Consider the following 20,388-nt stretch of genomic DNA (forward strand, 5'->3'; position numbering starts at 1 on the left):
AGAAACAGAAAAACAGTCGCATCACAAATGAGAGTTTTTAACCAGCACAAATTAAACAGACAGTTTCTCAAACATTTTGCATGAGTTGGTGGCTATTTTCACTCAGATCGTATTCCTTACATGTGGGGTCAACAACATGATGTCCGCGGGCACCCGTAAGCCTCTAGAGATCCAGTGGTGGGCAGCGAGCTTTTGAATCTAGAGATCTAATCCACCTCTTAATAACACCATCATGTCACAATATATTTAAAAAAAACAACAACAACCCCACTGTATAACTATGGCTACATTCACACTGCAGCACGGGTTCCTAAACTGTTCCTAGTCTCCCTTCCAAGCATTCTGACCCGCGCACGCTGATAGGAATGAGGTCGATGTGGAACATTAAAGACCACTTCACGTATGTATGGATATTACCAAAAGAAAAAAACAAAACAAAACACAGTTACCTTTATCTTCCACTTCATCACCTCAAGAACAACAAACCTCTCCAGTACAATATAATACAGTACTTCACAATCAATTTTTATCAGTATGAAAAACTTAAATAAATGGCATGTATTCAGCAGAGATGCTAATGCAGACGCTCCTATCTGTTTGTGAAGGCTCAGTTGTTCATTCATACATAACTCCTGTGAACTCCTGCTCCCTCCTAAAACAAAAAAAAAGAAAAAAGAAAAAGAAAAATCCAGATTGAAAACAAGCTACTCTACAAAGCAGTGTTGGTTAAAATAGCCACACCAAGCTCAGTTTTATTGAAAAGTACCCCTTGAAAGTGAATTTTCAATCATGGTCCGATATCATCCGATATCATAAATCAAGTTTTGGCCACACATCGAGCTGAACCAACCAGAAACGATAGTAGCTGAGCCAATGAGAGGATGGATAAACGCACTCATCACAGGGCCTGTGAGACCACTTTTCGGAAGTGAATCGACAATCTTCAGTGATGTATTTGTTTTTTATCGGTGTTTATCCCCCTCACAATAGCATCTTTTTTGGCCTTGTGAAAGGCAACGGGACATTTTTGTGTGTAATCCAGCCATTTTGTCCAGATGGAGGACAGATATGATCAACACCTCAATTGAGCATGTTAGCCTGCTTTACACGTTTGCAGCTAATGGTGTGTGTGTATGTGTGTGTGTGTGTGGTCATATCAGGTGGGTGTGTTGTACGCAGCGAAAATGAGAGGTGAGAAATGGCTGGGTGAGAGTTGGGTAAGTGTTGCAGAAGGGTGTGGTGATGGGGAGCGAAGAGAACAGGATGAATGAAAAGAGGAAATAAGACATAAGTGACAGAGAGAGAAAAAAACAAGGGATGAGAAGTGGGGAAGGTGAGTGAGGAGAGGCAGAATCCAAAGTGTGTGTCCAGCCTCTTTCTTTCTTGTCAGGCATACCTGACAAGAGTGAGAGAGGCTGGATGCGAGAAAGGTTGGGGTGAAATAAATTAAGTGGGAACTAGAAAAACTTGCTCACAATGTAAAAAAACTTAGATTAAATAAAAAAAAGACTAATATCCATCGATCAACTGATTGGTCTCTCTGTCGTCTCTCTCCTTAAGTTTCTCGTGTGTCAGATTGAGGATTTTACATACTTCATACAACGTGTGGGGTAAAAGTGTAAATATCAGATGTCACACATGTTAACATCAACCTAAGAAATGATGAGGTGTGAGAACCCTCGTGTGCAAGGGAATTTGTTCCATGCACAATTGTTACTGCGGAGTTCATGTGAAGAAATTGAAGGCCAGCACTTTTTGACAATCACTCTCGCAACCGTGAGCATCCACTCACTGTTCTACAAATTGACTCAATGTTTTAATGAACTGTGGTTATGATTACAAACACTATCGCTCAACAACATACACACTTCTCTCACACATGCGGTGGGCAACTCTTCTGCTTGTGTTGCTGCTGCTCAGAGGTTAGCGGCGGGCGATACTGCATGCAGGCCTTCTGTGGCTGTTATCCAACAATTGACATATACACACGCACACACCCTCGTCTCTCTCTTTCTTCCTCTTGCTCATTCTCAATCTCATTTTCTCTTTTCTTTCTGCCGTACATCCGCTATCTCCGGCGCTCTCCCCGGTTTCCATGGTGACAGCTGTGCGCTGCAGAAATCACACTGATCGGAGAATGAGATGGGAGAGGCTTCTCCCTTTTGTACATGAGGAGAGACACATGCATGCTCGCGCACTTCGACACATCCAGTACTTGAGCGGTGCGAGTCCAAACATAACTCATCAGGCTCTCCAGGGAATGAGATGACATGACACAACTGACCACTATACTAAATGCTTTCCGTATTTCCCAATGGTGCTAATGCACCTTCAACCCGAAGATATAGGGTACACATTGCAGGTTTCCATGTTTTCATCTTCTTGACTTGGCCATACCTTCAGATGATACCTAGCCTGAAGCAAACGCAAACTGTTATGTGTCAACATCCTGATTTGGCTTCCGTACAAATCGCTGTCAATCGATATCACTTTTGTTGACGTCCTCTTTGCTGGGGGACAAGATGGTACAATATCAGCTGACCTTGAGAAAAGGACCTTTTGATGAATGGCTGAAGGGAATGTTGGTCCTGTGTGATTGGATAGTGTGAAAGGCCACTCACAGACTATTGGCCACATTCGGCTGTCCATTAGCGCCTCCCCACAACCCACCGGGTGCTCTTGCTGAGGAAACTCCCTATCACGCAGTGATATAGAAGGCTTGGATCAGCAATTTGGAGTGCTTCAATGCACACCCACACATACATACACACACACACACACGGATACATTCAATAAAATGCATACCCCGGCATAGGAAATGTATACACATAACAAATATTTTTCTTATGCATTGAGCAGTGTCTGTGTGTCAGTTAAAGCTGCAGAATGAACCTGGCCTTAGTTCATGTCCTAAACGTCACACGCATCTTTTTTCAAAATTGAGCCCGGGCGAAGTGTTTTCACTCTAATCCGCCTAATATTTCTCAGTACACCTTAGTAATCGTGCACCAAAAATAGATTCTTTTACGAGTTCTTAGAAGAGCTTTTGACAGGGTTCACAAGATGGATGTCCTTCCTACTGATCAATTGGTTCTCTGAGACTGAAAATATAATTCCTCTGTATTCAGAGTACATTATATTAATATTCAAAGGTCACCATCACTCAGTAATAAATACTGGTGTTGCAAATGTTTTGTAACACTTGTATTGCGGATTCCTTTCTATTCTATTCAAAAAACAATACAGAACGGGAAAAAGAAACAAGAAGACATTATTAATGATAATCAATCAATGAAGTCTACATGTTATTTCATATTATTTGGAGAAATTAATGCCTTAGCTGCAATGGTAACATTGAAATTACATGAAACTAAATTCTCCAACAGTTAAAGTTACTGTGCTCAAGCCTTTTTTGTGCTATTGGGTTTTTTATGTCATAGAAGATTTTATGCTTCACATAAATGTGACTGGGGCGGCCCGGTAGTCCAGTGGTTAGCACGTCGACTTCACAGTGCAGAGAGACCGGGTTCGATTCCAGCTCCGGCCTCCCTGTGTGGAGTTTGCATGTTCTCCCCAGGCCTGCGTGGGTTTTCTCCGGGTGGTCCGGTTTCCTCCCACATTCCAAAAACAAGCACTGCAGGCTGATTGAACACTCTAAATTGTCCCTGGGTGTGAGTGGAAGTGCGATTGGTTGTTTCTGTGTGCCCTGCAATTGAACACTCTAGGTCCCTAGGTGTGAGTGCGGGTGTGCATGGTTGTTTGTCTCTGTGTGCCCTGCGAGTGGCTGGCAACCAATTCGCCCGAAGACAGCTGGTATAGGCTCCAGCAACCCCCGCGACCCTAATGAGGATGAAACGGTTCGGAAGATGAATGAATGAATGAATAAATGTGACTTCAGTAATGCAGGATTCCTGTTTTTGGATATGTGGTGGGTTTTATTGGCATTTTATTGCTATAGTGAGAAACTTAATAACTATTCTTGTTCTTTTTGTGTATTGAAACATCAAATCACGGTGTATTGTACAGCAAATAGATCCAATCATTGCAAGAGGTTTGCAGTATGCACTATTAATAGCAGACAACAAGACTCAATAATCTGGGATCACCTACAAAATAGATGCTAGTTGTCACAACACTTTAATTACCGCATGGCTAATTTAGAATAGTTTGAAATGCTTTAATGTCAAGCTACTGTGTAAATTTGCGGTGAAGTTGTTCTCTTGATGTCTGTTGCAGTGTTTTAAATGTCTTTCCTTTGGCCAAGCTATAGCTACTGCGATTGATGTGCATCTTGTGTGAAAAACTGCAGATGAAGTGCAACAGGTTTCCCACTTTCTTTTGGCGTGCATCAATGTAGGGCTTCGCACCTCCCCAGGAAGTTGGAAAAGCTGCATGAATGTTGATCTGTGAACAAACTATTGATCTTTTTCTCTCACAATCTAACAAATTCTTGTGAGAAAACTGCAAATGACAAACACTTTAGCTTGGTTCTGCAAGAACAAATACTAACACAAACACAAACTACTTTTTATGAGGGCTGCCACAGATTATTTTGCTCGTTGACATATCAAAAGTAGTCGTGATAACTCGATTAGTCGACGAATCGGATAATACATAACATTGGCATATCTGTTTATCTATCTGTCAACTGTAAATGTGTATCTGTCTGCCTGTCTATCTATCTAACTAGCTTGCGAGCTAACCTCTGGCTACGTAGCTAGCTATCAAAGTATTGTATATATATCTTTCAGAGAATTTATGTATATCGTCTTACGTATGAGCAATGCCCTTTTTGCAGGCATCACTAACGTATTTTGTTCTGGTGTTATTGCTGTAGTTAGCTATAAAAGATGGCCAATTTATTGCATGTGTGGATCACAGATTGTGCCTTGACACAGTGCAGCTACATAACACAGCAACGATGGGCAATTCACATAAATGACCTCTTCCCGATTATATATTTTTTTCAAAACAGAATAAAAATGCAGAATCACATGCAAGGAGCATAAAATGCATTGGCTGAAGTCATATTGAAGCGATGGCTCTGTTCTGTTGTTGTCATACAACATTCCAGCCTATGGGGCGCCAAAGGTTGGACAAGATACATTGATGTACATTATTATACAAAACAGTATAAAATAGCTTGTTAAGATTTTTTTGGGGGGGGGGGTTATTAGAATCTAGACTATTTCATTTATTGAAATTGTAAATTCGTGGAATATTGTCAGCTTTCATCCCTTTTGTGGATTCAATAATTGCCTCAGAGAGCTGATGGTTGGAGTTATACTGCTGTCCACCCTCTATCGGGTTGAGGTCAGTGGATCATGGTGGCCACACCATGAGATTTTTCAATCTTTACAGGTATGGGTATTTTTTGCACAATGGGATTGTACATTATCTAGCATGAGTACGAGTTCTTTTCACACCAATGCGGCAAATGGCTGTTGAGAAACTCCATATACAGTATTTTGTAGGTATACTTGCTTTTATTTTTCATCATTATTCCAGACCAAAATGTTCTCTTCCATTCCATCATTTTCTTCCTGCTCGTTGGGACATGCTCGCTATCCACAAACCATCAAAAACTCCATCCATCTGGACCAACCAAAGTAGCAGGAGATTAATCACTGAATTAAACTGGAAGAAATTGAGTGTTAATTCTGTTTTCGTCTGCTGAAAACGTTCCTCCTCATGATTTGGTTGAGGCTTGCCAAAATATACAGTAGCTTCCAGGATGATGGCTTACATTTTGAGGAGCCTGCATTGAGATGTTCTTCGGGACTCCATGTATGGCAGGAGCAGTGTTGAATACCTGCTGGATGATTATCAATGGCTTTTTTCTTTAAACTGCTGCCGCCTGAACATATTTGCAAAATGTTGACAAAAGTGTTCCTTACAACATCTGAATTAAGACATGCCCTCTTAAGTACACACATGTTATTTGTTGGATAATGTTCTTGAAATTAGCAAAATAAACGGACTCCTGCCGTCCACACTTTCCATCCACAGAAAGATACTTCTTTTTCCCAGTTACATTATGCACAAACCTCTGTGACTTGTGTTAGAGTGTGGAACAACCTTCTCAACGGAGAAAGTCATCATCAAACTTCCGCTTGATATCAATGAGTTAATCAGAGTGGAGAAACCAAGTTTCAATATTGTCCACAGGAAAACAAACTCATGTTCAGTGATGATGTCTGCTATTATTTTGGAAATACAATCACAAAGATTGAATAATGCTCCCAAAATTGCCAACAATAAAGATGTTAAATAGAGTAAAAAAAGGGAGAGTGATACAAAATTACTCCATAGCCATGAAATTTGGATGTTCTATCCACGAGGGGTAATTTCCTCCTGATTTTGAGCCAACATTTGCCAGCTGACAAAAGCCTCACGGTGCCCGAGGAGAAGTATCCCAGTAAAGGATGAGCTCATTTGTAACCAGGTTAACCTCCTGTTGCAGCTGCTTTAGTCGTTCTACGATTCATTTCCACGCTCATAAAGACATAAAAATGTAATCTGAATGACTGCTTAGGGTACCTTCAGCATGACAGGCCAAGATGCAAGAAAACACAGGAAATACCCTCAAAATCTCATCTGTGAATATTGTCTAATGATGATATATGTAACCAATTAGACTAACTTGGCCAGGCTTGCTCATTAGTACGCAGAAAAGACATTATTGTCACATCTAATGACATCATTATTGTAAGAAATATGTGTGTATTTGCAGTCTTGGCCCATTCATGTTTTGTTTGAGGGAAAATTATGCATTGAAATCTTGGGTCCATATACAGACAGCTTTTTTTGTTTTGTTTGTGGGTTTTTTCTTTTTGTGCTAATTTTTTCAAACAATGCTATTAAAAATTTCAAACTTGTTAAATGTTCTTTGGTCTAATCTTAAATGATATGCTACTTGACGATTCAAAAACAATTATGCTTATGTTATACAGTTGAAAGAGTATGTTGAGTTCATCACCTGTGTTTCGGCCGAATTTGTTCATACGATGTGATCCGTGGTTCTTTATGTGTGAACTTGATCTCATGAAACCTTGACTGGGGATGGTATGTTAAAGAATGACGCACGCATGGCATGGCCACCCAACACTGAGCTCACTGAGCTCACTGAGGTGTTTTTCACCCTGGCCACCACACTACAAAGTTTCTGGCTACGCCCTTTGCCCCAAGTGCTTTACACTTCGCTCATTCGGAGCAACTGAGGCTTAGTGCAGGCAGGCTGGGCAAAGTTGACCAGTAAAGTTGACAATTTGTTGGTGGTGCCTGATAATGAATTTGCACCTTAAAGAATGACAGCCACAGGAACACACGCTGGCAACACTAGCACCGACTTTCATGACTTGGGGCTTGGATATACAGCAACATAGGCGGGGTAAGCAGTGGCTCATTTGTGTGAGACAGGACCCGCCTCTCAAAACTGCATTTTTTATTTTCCTCTCTCAAACGAGAGTGAAATGTAAAACGTGTGCTATCATTTGTGGTTGTTGGAGTATTTTGACAAAAGCATGTCAAATACATGTTATCAAGACCGCTGGGTTCTACAGACAAAATCTGTGGGGAAAAAATGTATACTAGTTCGTCTTTAATAATTCAGATTTTGTTTTTGTCCCTGCAGGTACAGTTTTTCTTTTCAACATATAATTGCATTGATGACAGCAAGTATAATTAATACACACACACAAAAAAAAAAAAAAAAAAAAAAAAAATATATATATATATATATATATATATATATATATATATATATATATATATATTAAAAAAAAACACCAAACAGGACCAATGCAACACTTTTGAAAACATTAAGATGTAATGATTGAATTTATTTATAATGAGTTTGACATTTTTATACAGTCAAATATCTAAATCTTCGGAATTTAAAATTTGACCAATATTTGTATGTGTGTGTGTGTTTCTTTAATGGTCCAAAAAAAATTATTGTTTGAATAACGGCTGTTATATATGCAAGACTTCATTCATTCATTCATTCATTCATTCATTCATCTTCCAAACTGTTTGATCCTCACAAGGGTCGCAGGGGGTGCTGGAGCCCATCCCAGCTGTCTCCGGGAAGTAGGCGGGGGACAACCTGAACCGGTTCCCAGCCAATTGCAGGGCACACATAGACAAACAACCATGCTCGCTCACACTCACACCTAGGGACAATTTAGAGTGTCCAATCAGCCTGCCATGCATGTTTTTGGAATGTGGGAGGGAACCGGAGCACCCGGAGAAAACCCACGCAGGCCTGTGGAGAACATGCAAACTCCACACAGGGAGGCCGGAGCTGGAATCGAACCCGTTACCTCTGCACTGTGAAGACGACGTGCTAACCACTGGACTACCGGGGCGCCTTGCAAGACTTCAGCATACCTTATATATTTTCCACGCGCCACATCATTTGGAAGTCTCACTTAACTGTTTGTGTGACCCAAGGGCGGAATGCTTCTCGAGCTGCCAAAGAATGACAGCCGTTGCCTTCTTCTTTTTAATAGTACTTTTACCTTCATTGCTGGATAGTATGTGTATGGACTAAATCAACATTGCATTACAATACAAATTGATGAGTTCTAAAGAGTACTGACTTTTAACTGCACTTTCATCATTGGGGATGAGATGCCGCACGACAAAAATTCAAACTAAGGACAACAACCTTCAGTAACAATTTATTGGACCTTTTAATATCACTTCTATTACATTGCAATTATAGAAACCATCTATACTATACAAACACAATGAAAACGTACTGTATGAAACTAAAGCATGACATATTAAAAAAATACATAACACTCACTCGAGATGCTAATTACTAAATGTATTTATGTGTGCACGTCAGTAGAGATGTGTTGGTCGAAGTTGGTTGGAACAAGCTTCGCAAAAATGTTGACATCACCTCGGGTCACCGCATAAGATAAGATAAGATAAGATATCCTTTATTTGTCCCACACTGGGGAAATAAGCCCTGTGAGGACAAATTTGAAATGTGATTGCTTGAAGAAGCAGTCCTTTTGCTAATATAGTTTAAGTTACATTGGCCAGCACGATTGATTCTGAAGGCCTTGGGCAGATTAGATTGACATGGCAGCACGAAGAGGCTGAAATCTGATTTGACAGCCCAAAAAAAAAAACAAAAAAACAAAATCTAACGTCCATATTTACTAGAATTTGGCTGTTTGGAATAAATGAATACAATTTCATGGAATAAACATTTGAATTTCGTTTGCAAATATGGTCAGTGCCTTTGATTGTGTTTGGCCCTAAGTGAAACACACGCCTACCCGCTCACACACACGCCAATCCGCACATGCACGACCCATACGTACACATACAAATCAGCACTCACGGAACTGAGTGAAATTTTTTAGTGTGTTTAATTCCTTAAAACAACAAGTGAAAAAAAAATGTCTCTTTTTTGCCCAGCCTCTGTTCCAAAGCTGCGACTGATGCGAGGCCAGTCTCTGATAGAAGGGGACAAACTGTACTTGAAGTGCGAGGCGTCAGGGAATCCAAGTCCATCCTTCCGCTGGTACAAGGATGGACATGAACTTCAGCGAGGGAGAGACCTCAGAATAAAAACCAACAAGTAAGTCCGCCAAACTGACTGATTGTGATGGATTAATACTTTTACTCCACTTTAGTAACCACTGTCCTTGAAAGGATTAAAAAAAACTGACAATAACGTGGAAAATCCAATTTCTAAATGATTGAAGCACAGTCCAAAACAGTCTTGATTTCTTACCTTACTATCGCAGTCATGTACATTGAAAAGCAGTTTGCAGCTACCAAGCAGCCAACGCTTGATTTATTATTTTGGCTTATTTGCATTATTCTTGATGGGCATTTTATTTATTTATTTATTTATTTATTTATTTATTCGCTTATTTTGTAGTACACTGACTTATTTTATATTGTTCTACATTTGTTGTATTGCTGAATATAAGTGTTTACAATCAAGGATCCCCCCAAAAAACTTTTCATATGTTTAATTTACTGCCTATGTTAATCAAGTTGGGTTATGTTAAATGTTTAAATGTACAATGTCCTTCACATATTCCTTAGTGCTGCTTTCTTCTGTTACTGTTTAAAATACAAAGAAGAGTTAAAAAGATCACATATACCCGATTTAAACCGACAGCAGTGAAAGGCTGTCATGTGGTTAGAACTGCATGACTGTCCGTGTTTTATGTTATGTGTTGTTTATTATTTTACTTTATGTTAACTGTTTTGTTAAGCGCTTTGTTACAGCTGCCGCTGTTGTGAAAGCGCTATATAAATCAGCATGTATTTTATTGTATTGTATTGTAATACAGCAACAGTAATGATGATGGTGACGAACAACGTCACAGTAATTTAAATTTGGTAAAGTATGGAATGAGGGAAACAACAGTCTTTCTGTGCTTGGAATCTTGTCTTTTCTGAACAAACTTCAGCAACACTATATGGTGTTTCAGAACCAAATGTGCATCTGCCTCTATCCTGACCATATGCTGTGTTTTATTTTTATTATTTATTATCATTCCTTTTTTTTTTTCTTTTTTCCCAGAAAAAACTCCAAGGTGCTGATCAGCCGAGTGCGCGTGGAAGACTCTGGAAACTACACTTGTGTGGCTGAAAACTCAGTTGGACAAGAAAACGTCACAAGTATTATCAGCGTGCACATCTGTAAGCAACTTTAACTTGTTTTTCCCCCTTTCACTTTTTTTTTTGTCGCTGTTGATAATAATGCGATAATAGTCTATGTCACCAACATTTCACAATATAAATCAATACATAAATACAGCGAATGTCACGCAAAATGTGATTTGGACTGTTGTCCCTTCTCAATTTTAATATGCCGCAGTGCATTACGTTCATCATGTTAAGTTTACCTTGTTGCATATTTTTGTGGAGGCTTTTTACATGAGTAGTTATGCCGGTGGTAGGATAACCAACAAACTTTCTTTCTTTTCAAAGACAGCATTTCACTGACAAAACCTACATTTCTTGTATTTACCAAATAGTAACCACCACCACCTTGTCCCCGGGTGTGAGTCATGTGAGGCACTGCAACGACACGGAAAAGGCCTACTGCATCAACGGTGGTGACTGTTACTTCATACATGGTATTAACCAGCTTTCTTGCAAGTAAGTTGTCTTGTCGTCCACCCTCTCCATGATCACAGCGTAGTCAATCCTCCGATCTCCTTTCTTGTTGTCCTGTTTCATGTTGGGCCTCAGACATTTTCTGTCGAAAAATACTCTACAAATCCCTGCAGAAGCCCCATTACAATTATTATATTAAATACAGTGATGCCTGAGATTCAAGTTACCCTGTTTGGATTTTTCCCCCCAAGTATGAGCCACGATTTGACTCATTTTTATGCCCGGACTTGCAAGTGCAAACCTCAGATACGACCACTTTATGGTGACAGTGAATTCAACTTAACTTACAAGCAGAAGTTTGACCACTAGTGAACAATTCATCATAAAATAGTGGTTTGCATCGCTAGTCACAAGTTTAGAGCCCACTAAGCAATGGATATTTGAACACAAATGTTGGAGCAATACATGTAGACAGGTAATATAACAATATTGACAGTCATAAAGGTATACTGGTCAGACTTATAATGACTAATATTACTATAATTCTTTGCTTGTATAGTATACTGCCACCCAGTGGCCAAGGTCGGCACACCAGAAGGCATAACACAACAAATAGAATTGGAGCATTAAACCATGATTTACAAACTGATTCATTCTTTCCTTTCCATTTCATTGTTTTTACTGCATGATTTTATAGTGTACTGCATAATCTTACAAAGTGTTATTTTTCCTTATTGAAACAAACAAAACAATTTTTGGGGGTGTGATGTGAAATTTATTAGCCCACCAGTTATAAATATCATCGAGCACCATGAAGAGCTTAATGCAAAATTTTGCCTCTTTAGTGAGCTCTTGACATTTTACCGCGTCCAACAGAATGACCCATTTCGAATGGAATTCACCTTTTTATACCCAAATTTGAACCAGCTCACTGAGCTTCTCTAACAAGTCAAAAATTAAAAAATAATGCTGAAGAATGCCATTAAATAATAATATTCTGACATCATCACCAATAATAAACGTTTATGTTTTTAGGTATCCATTTTTACTTTGTCGCACCAAAATTTCATTCATTGTTGAATGGGCAATATTGTTTGCACCCTTAAGGTCCTGATTGGAGTACTACGGACCCAACTGGTATTCATGAAGGGTGTGGTTCACTGTTTTGTTTCTCCAAATGGATAGTCTGGGCTGGTGTCAAATCCCCATTTGTAAAGTGATTTTCCCACCCAATGTCCTTGCTCTGTTTGGAGTTACCCAGTCTTTTCTGTTTAATTTGATCCTGGGGGCAATGTTTCATCTTGGCTTGGTACCACTTCATTTTGTTGCAATCTGTCGTGCTCACGCCACCATTCCATCTGCAGGAAGTGGCTTGGGTTGGGTCGATTTCCTATATGGTTATCAAGCTTTTGAGAGAGGAAAGTTGTAACGTGTGGTGGTGTAAGCTGAGGACAGAGCTAGCCATGGACAAGTGCTGGATAGCAAAAGTCTCAAAGACTTGTAGTTTTCCACAAGTATGTGTTTATTTGCTGGCCAAAAACAATAAAGATCAGAGTGTGTGTGCTGCTGCGTCGGTCAGAGATACTATAGCCAGCCTTAAAGAAGCAAGATTACAAAGCTGGCGGCCTGGTGTTCGACTTGTTAGCACGTTGGCCTCACAGTGCAGAGGTGCAAGGTTTGATTCTGGCTCCGGCCTTCCTGTGCGGACTTTGGATGTTTTCTCCGGGTACTCCGGTTTCCTTCTACATTAAAAAAAAATGCATGACAGGTTAAGGGATCACTCATAAATAGTCCCTTTGCGTTATTATGAGCTCGAATGGTTGCTCGTCTACGTGTGCCCTGTGATTGGCAGGCAACCAGTTCAGGGTGTCCCCCGCCTACTGCCTGAAGACGGCTGGGATAGGCTCCAGCACACCCCGCGACCCTTGTTAGGATAAACAGATTGAAAATGGATGGATGGATGGATGGATGGATGGATGGATGGATTACAAAGCAAATTTGATGCAGAATTATAATGGAATGTAGTGTAACTGTTGGACAACAGGTGTGGTGTGTTTTGGGATTGTGTTTGAAACAATCTTCCTTTCTCCAAAGAAGCATATAATGGAGGACCAAATATATGAGCGATAGAGAGTACATCTGCAATGCAAAAACTGGTGGATTTTGATTTTCATATGACAGATGAATCACAGCCAAGTTGGGCGGGTCAGCGCAGCAGGGGGAGTGTCTTGGGGATGCACCTTGGGTAGTCACACATTAGAGGCAGAACATCAATCCAAACCAAATGCCACGTCTAACACAGGGTAGACAGCTGGTGTAATGAGATGTACTTCATTCATAACTTTGTGAACAGCAACCATCAAACCTTCTGAATCTTTGAGTTATATATTAGTGGGCGGCAAAACTCAAAAGGAGTTGACATTATTGAAGTTGGATGTGACCACCTCCACAAACAGCGCAGTCAACACTTTGGCCTGTGCTCTTTTGCAAAATCAGCACCGCCCAGCCTCAAGGTTTACAGAGACAACACTTTCCAGTTTAATGGAAGTTAACAATTCTTAAGAGTAGGTCTTGACAATTCATCAAAAGTACCTTGCCACTCTTCTCTGAGGTTCTTGAGTTTAGAGTCAACAGGTTCCAACAGATATACCCAAACTGGAAGAGTTGGGAGAGACATTTTCATGGATCAAACAACTGTTGTGAGAGTTTGTAATTTTGCCATTCAGCTATTTATGCAAAATGTCCCAAAATAAACAGTTGGAGTTGTGGATTCAAAACTTTAGAGAAGAACCTAAGTTAACCTGTAAAGCTAATAGTACACACTTTAGCTTCATCATGAAATTTCACCCAAAGAACAAATGTCTGATGTTAGCGACATGATGGTATCCAAATAGGAAAAAAAGAGCTTTTTAATGAATGATGAAGTACACGTTTTTAAAAAGGCAGATTTGTTTTTGTTCTGCTTTCCCTCATAGTGTTGTGTGTAACGTAGTATTTATTGTTTCCAACCACATTTGGTATTTGTCTCATTAGTCATGTGTTTATAGAAAAACACCACTTGTGACGGCCAGTTGCCACCATGAGCTGAGCTCACCAAGACTCACATAAATGCAGAGATGAAAGGAGTTTTGGCATAGGTGAAAAAGCACGACTGCATCATTGAACAGAAGAACTATTTTTTGTATGTGACATTTCACACAGATTTACACAAATTGTAACATTTGCTTTCCCCTTCGCCTCTCATTTTGCCCGCACATTCTTGTTATGGTTTCTTTCGCACGGCAATGGCGTTCGCACAGGCCTTTCAGGCGTGCTATTTAAAGATCCAAAAGCAGCCAACACCCTTTGTCTCAGGTTTGATGAATCACATTGCATGTGCTGAATTCATTTGTAAATGCTTCTCCCACGATGCACAAAATGCAAAATATAAATGCAATCCAGTTTGCGCTCGTTTTTGCATGCACAAACCTGTCGTAAATCAGGCCCTTACTGTCTGATTGATTGTCATGTTTTCATGTTTCAAGCTGCCTTTTAGTTAATAGACAATGGGATAAGAATATAAACTCCATATCCAAGATTTTTATTTTGAACTGATCAGAAATAATGCTTATTATGTGTTATATCCTAAATTGGAGTCATACCCTATTTGGTCAGTCAAAACTGAGCATTTGCTACACCGTATCCTAGTTTGTGATCATGTTTGTTATACTCATTAGGTTGTGCAAATGTACCTAATGAAGTGACCGGTATTCATTCATTCATCTTCCGAGCCGCTTAATCCTCACTTGGGTCGCGGGGGTGCTGGAGCCTATCCTAGCTGTCTTCGGGCAGTAGGCAGAGGACACCCTGAATCGGTTGCCAGCCAATCGCAGGGCACATAGAAACGAACAACCATTCGCACTCACACTCACACCTAGGGACAATTTAGAGTGTTCAATCAGCCTGCCACGCATGTTTTTGGAATGTGGGAGGAAACCGGAGCACCCGGAGAAAACCCACGCAGGCCCGTGGAGAACATGCAAACTCCACACAGGGAGGCCGGAGCTGGAATTGAACCTGGTACCTCTGCACTGTGAAGCCGACGTGCTAACCACTGGACTACCGGGCCGCCCTCCGGTATTCATTATTATATATTATATGTTTATGTGTGTGTTTATGTAAATGTAGGGGTTGGGTGTTTGCCACCCTTCCTTCCCAGACTACCATCACACGACCTTCATGATTGTGACAATGCCCTTACTGTATCACTGGCGTCCGGTTTTGATGGCGGTTATGTGACAGTATGCAGGCCATCTTTTTTTCTGTACTTGGTGGATGGCGTTGTTTCTAATTCAACATTCTCTATGCTTTCTTGTGTCTCCTTCCTGCCCCCTTTTCCCTCTCTTTCCTGTCTCTGTATTTGTGTTTTACTCCTAAATATTCCGGATATACCCCACTCTCCCTCGCCTGGAATCTTCAACCCCAAATCCTTCTCTATCCCCTCTGTGTGTTGATTTTCCCTCCATCAGGTGTCCCAATGACTATACGGGGGACCGCTGTGAAAACTCCGTCATGGCCGGTTTCTACAGTATGTCCGTCTGCTCTTGTGTGTCTCCTTCCACTGAGATGCAGCATGCTACATGAGAGGGCTTGTAACTGACATACTGTATATACAGTATACGTGTGTCTGCATGCTGTGTGATCACTCGTTTCTCCACTGCCCCTCTGGTGAACAGTATCATGTGTTAGATTTTAGAAACATACAGTATACTCTCACATTGTTTCAAAAGTTTACCCTGGATACTAAAGAGGCTTTTATTTCAGGGTAAACTGAACTGTACCTTTTGGTGTGGCTAAACCAATCATGGCAAAATTGGAACCTTAAAGCATAATATTGCATGTGATTTCCTCACATTGTGGCCAAGAGCTTTTTATTTCTTTAGCTGATAAGGGCACCTTTACGGTTAAGGTATTTATTAGGGCTGCTCTTTATTTGTATACATAGATTTTTAACAACATTAATGAGCATTACTATATACCCATTTAAACTCAAAATTACACAACACCTCCCACAACCACCCCCCTAACTCTTTGCCAATGACGCATACATGTTAACGTCGCACTCTTTCGACAGACAATCGGACTAAACCGGCAGAACGGGAACAATTTAAGTATCTCAAAAGTATTAAACACATTAACTATTTATTTAAAAATTATGGCTCATTATCGTCAACTCGAATGTAATAATTTTTTGTGCAACTGTTTATAGTGTATTTGGTTTGTTGATAATTATGGCCACCATTTAATAATTATATTTAATTAGAAATATATATATAACAACATAATGGGACCTCTTTTCATAGAAAGTCACATGTATGGTCGGTTAAAAATGGGCACATCTTCATTTTCACGCCGGGGCAAGTGTAATTTAGTGTGCCACGCATCACTATCCGTTCCACTGGTCCAAGGGTGTTTTGTATTACACGCCCCCGGCACATCTACCAGTTTGGTAAGAAAAAGTAGACTACCTAAAATCAGGTGTCACAGATATTGTGACACAATTTTGGTGCATTGGATAGAGCCACAGGCAGACATATTCGGCGTTCTGCAGACCTTTGTGGTAGAAGTATTTCAAATGTGTATCCTTTAAGTGGATATGGCAGCACAGTGGAACACTTTCGAGCATGACTTCCTCACAGTCGAGAGGTTCTGGGTTCGAAAGTTGTCTCAGACCCTCCTGTTTCAACAACGGGTTGGGTTAATTGAGGACTCTAAATTTCCCATGGGTGTGCATGTACATGTTAATAATTCATCTGGAAGTGCCCTACGATTAACTACCGACTAGGCCAAGGTGTGTCCCAACTTCTCCCCCAATGTCAGCTGGGCTCGGCTCCAGCTCAACCACTAACACATACAAGAACGATGGTGATACCATGTCTGCTTATGGGAATTATAATTTCCCATGAGACATGCTAATATGAATGGCAATAAACATGACTCTAGCCACATTTTGGCACCACCTCTTCTTAATTATCTTCGATGGAAAAATAAAAGCTTTGTGGGGGTCGAGTGGAGGCCACTATTTGAGAAAAAACAGTATTTTTGCTTCAATCTGCGTAATTGGAACAAAAGTGTCAATTTAAGTCTGTACTTGGTGAACAATACTCTCTGTCCTTCTGACGCTGTTTTGAATACCGGCCAGTCATAATTTCTATGGGGGCAGACTCTCATAGATTGAACTAAAGTAGGACGCTTTAACTAGCCAAGTAAGGTAATGAGACAAAGAATCATCATCCATTGCTACTGATGAGGGCTTTTCCCTTTCCCTTGAACAAGGATAAAGCCTACTACTGCGACTGTTGTTTTCATCCTCTATCTCAATGGGTCATCTGTTACGTGATGTAATTTTTCCATGAAGCTTAATTGTAAGATAAAGCTGTGTGGTTAAATCAAAGCAGTAGTTAGAGAAAGATGATCAGACAAATCCTCCAGCTGGGATATAGAAACTATCTTTACATAAGCAGAAATAGCCAGCCTGGCTCTGTCTCAAGCATCAAAATCTTTTCAGGTACATGCAGCATAGCTAGCTGTATGTGTATGTTAAAGTCACATATACTTCTGTAGACGGATACAACAAAACTCAATGTAATGACTAACAGTAAGTTACCGTGATGTACATGTAGAATAATTATTCAGTTTACATGCTGCATAAACAAACAGTCTGACAATTCACTGATGTAATAAGGCCGCTTTGCGATCAACATTTTCAAAGGACCTTGAATATCTCTTTTTTTAATCCGACATTTTTGCTTAACATTGTGTTTAAATCCAGTAAACATCGTCAAAACCAAGTCCAATGGAGCCAATCTACTTGTATCCTCTAGATCAGGGATCACCAACTCATGTCTTAAGATCATCAGCAAGCTCTGTAGAAGCCTGAGAATGATGCTGATCATTTGAATCAGATGTGTTGGAGGATGTAAACATCTAAAACGTGTAGTGTGACCCCTGCTCTAGACTCTTTGCAAAACCCTCTTCACTGCTTTCCTGACTGATAACTCTTAATGAAAACTATGTTTACTCGAGCAAAGTACAAATTGGGCTTGGTGTAGGTCTCCATTGCCATTGCATGAGCAATATGACACATCAATCAGGTACTGACATCATAATCAGATGTTGCAATTACAATGCTCTTTTATATGTTAAAAAAAAGTCATATAACTTGCCTCAAGACCACTAGGGATATAAATGGTAGGGGAGGGGTGGTGGTGTTCCTGCTTGTTGTTGTTGTGTGTCATCCTTGCACTGTTGCATGCAAAATCATCACTGTTTAAGCTAAAATTGATTAAAAGGTGGCAAAAATAATTTTTAAAAATCTCTCTCTCTCTCTCTCTCTCTCTCTCTCTCTCTCTCTCTCTCTCTCTCTCTCACTCTCTCTCTCTCTCTCTCTCTCTCTCTCTCTCTCTCTATATATATATATATATTTATATGGATCTATCTATCTATCTATCTATCTATCTATCTATCTATCTATCTATCTATCTATCTATCTATCTATATACTGTATATACATAGAGAGAGAAAGAGAGAGAGAGAGAGAGAGAGAGAGAGAGAGAGAGAGAGAGAGAGATACACACACACACACATAGAGAGAGAATATTGAGAAATTCAAACCTCTTTTTAGCTTTGCATATTTGTGTGTACCCACATTCATTATCAATCTTTGAATCTTTGGGTCTCTTTTTCTTTACTGTCAGCACAGAAGCCTAATCAATTTTAGGCAATATTAGATTTTTGACTGAATAGACAGTTCTTACAAAATGGTGTGACATGGGACCGTGAGAACAAAAATGTTGCTGGTCAAACAAAAAATGTGGTCTCTAATTCTGAAATGAAAATAACAGGATGTGTTGGCATCCGTTTTTAATTGGAAATCCATAGTATTATTACAATGACAAAAATGTATTCAACATTTAAACAAATGAAGAGACAGATTGAATTAATCTTCCAGCCTCAATGTTTTGTATTTCAGTGCACTAAATTTTAAGTCTTCAATAATCTGTGATCATTTTGTAAGGACTACACACTGTAATTTCTGTTTTCTGAATGCTGTATTTGTTTCCACCCTCAAGTCATGTCTTGTCCATGCTGCTGTTTAAAGATCATCGCGATGCCCTACTGTCTGCTTACACGGTGTTCCGAATGCAAAGCCCTGTCAAAATGTAGATCAGGTTTGGGTGGACAAGAGCATCTTCTTCTTTTTTTTTTTTGTACTAATGCATGCAACACAACACAACTCATAAGAGGTTCTAACAGCTTTGTGCAGGACAAGGAGATATGAGTGCGGAAGAAATGCTTAAGTTGAGTTGTCATTAGCCAAATGAGATTCAGCATCAACCTGTCAGTCCATCATCTGTCCTCATCATTTATGTTAGAAACCATCTCACAGCTTTTAGTTTTTTTTTTTGTTTGGCATTGTGTATTTCTTTTGTCCTATGTTCTATAAATAACCAGTTGGCAAGTAACTGATGTGAATTTGTGTTTTGCTAGCCATGTCCATGTGTTTCTGCATGCACTTTCCTGCCTGCTGATTTCTCTTTTGTTCTTGATTGATTTCATTTTTTTACCCTTTTGTTTTTGTGTTGGGTGTGCTTCTGTTTTTTTCCCTGATATTGTTGGGCTTCACAGAGCTGAGGTTGTGTGACTGTCTGTCTGTTACTGGACGGCACATATGTCAGTTTGCCTGAGTGACAGATTCCAAAGCAGTAATGGAGATTCCTGGTTCAGCGTGTACTGGGAAGAAACAAAATACACAGCAGATCCTCGACCAAGTGGACATAACAGCTGACCCTTGTTTATCTCTTTCCTTTTTTACCACAACAACTTTCTGTGCTGGCAGAGCTTCTCAGAATTGAATTTATGGGTATGGAACATTATTGTTTATTTTGCTGTGCTTTAAGCGTTTGCCAAGATTGTGTCACAGTCACACATTATTGTGCCACCTTCTTTTTAAAACCAACAAGCCTGACCCTCCTTTTCTTCCGCCCACAAACCTAATTTTAAGACTTGCAATCTCTCTTCCCCCTTCTCTGCATGCACTCTTTTTGCATAGAATAACTTGGTTAAGGAGGACGAGAAAGGATCATTGAGATGAATACTTTAACGCTAGAAAGGGCAGAGCCAATTCTATGGAAATGTAAAGGGCCTAGAATAGGCTAGATCACATGTAAGAGCAAAAACACAGTTTCACATGTGAGAATATGAATAAATGCCACTGGCAAATAATTTTGCAAAGCGTTGCTGAGGGCT

The 20,388-nt window shown here is 39.9% G+C and overlaps 1 protein-coding gene across 5 annotated transcripts in view; it reads left to right on the forward strand.

The window, feature by feature from the left end:
• LOC127604436 (pro-neuregulin-2, membrane-bound isoform-like) overlaps positions 1–20,388 on the forward strand; it is a 42,583-nt gene that overhangs the window by 10,233 nt on the left and 11,962 nt on the right. For 3 of the 5 annotated variants that reach the window (XM_052071468.1, XM_052071508.1, XM_052071486.1), the window contains 5 exons: positions 9,439–9,601; positions 10,562–10,680; positions 11,019–11,142; positions 15,609–15,667; positions 19,979–20,002. In XM_052071468.1, the coding sequence (XP_051927428.1) occupies positions 9,439–9,601; positions 10,562–10,680; positions 11,019–11,142; positions 15,609–15,667; positions 19,979–20,002 (489 nt within the window). The remainder of the gene's footprint in view (positions 1–9,438; positions 9,602–10,561; positions 10,681–11,018; positions 11,143–15,608; positions 15,668–19,978; positions 20,003–20,388) is intronic. The other 2 variants (XM_052071475.1, XM_052071497.1) reach the window with 1 other exon arrangement.

The sequence above is a fragment of the Hippocampus zosterae genome, chromosome 1, assembly GCF_025434085.1.
Source record: "Hippocampus zosterae strain Florida chromosome 1, ASM2543408v3, whole genome shotgun sequence".
In the NCBI taxonomy this organism is placed as follows: domain Eukaryota; kingdom Metazoa; phylum Chordata; class Actinopteri; order Syngnathiformes; family Syngnathidae; genus Hippocampus; species Hippocampus zosterae.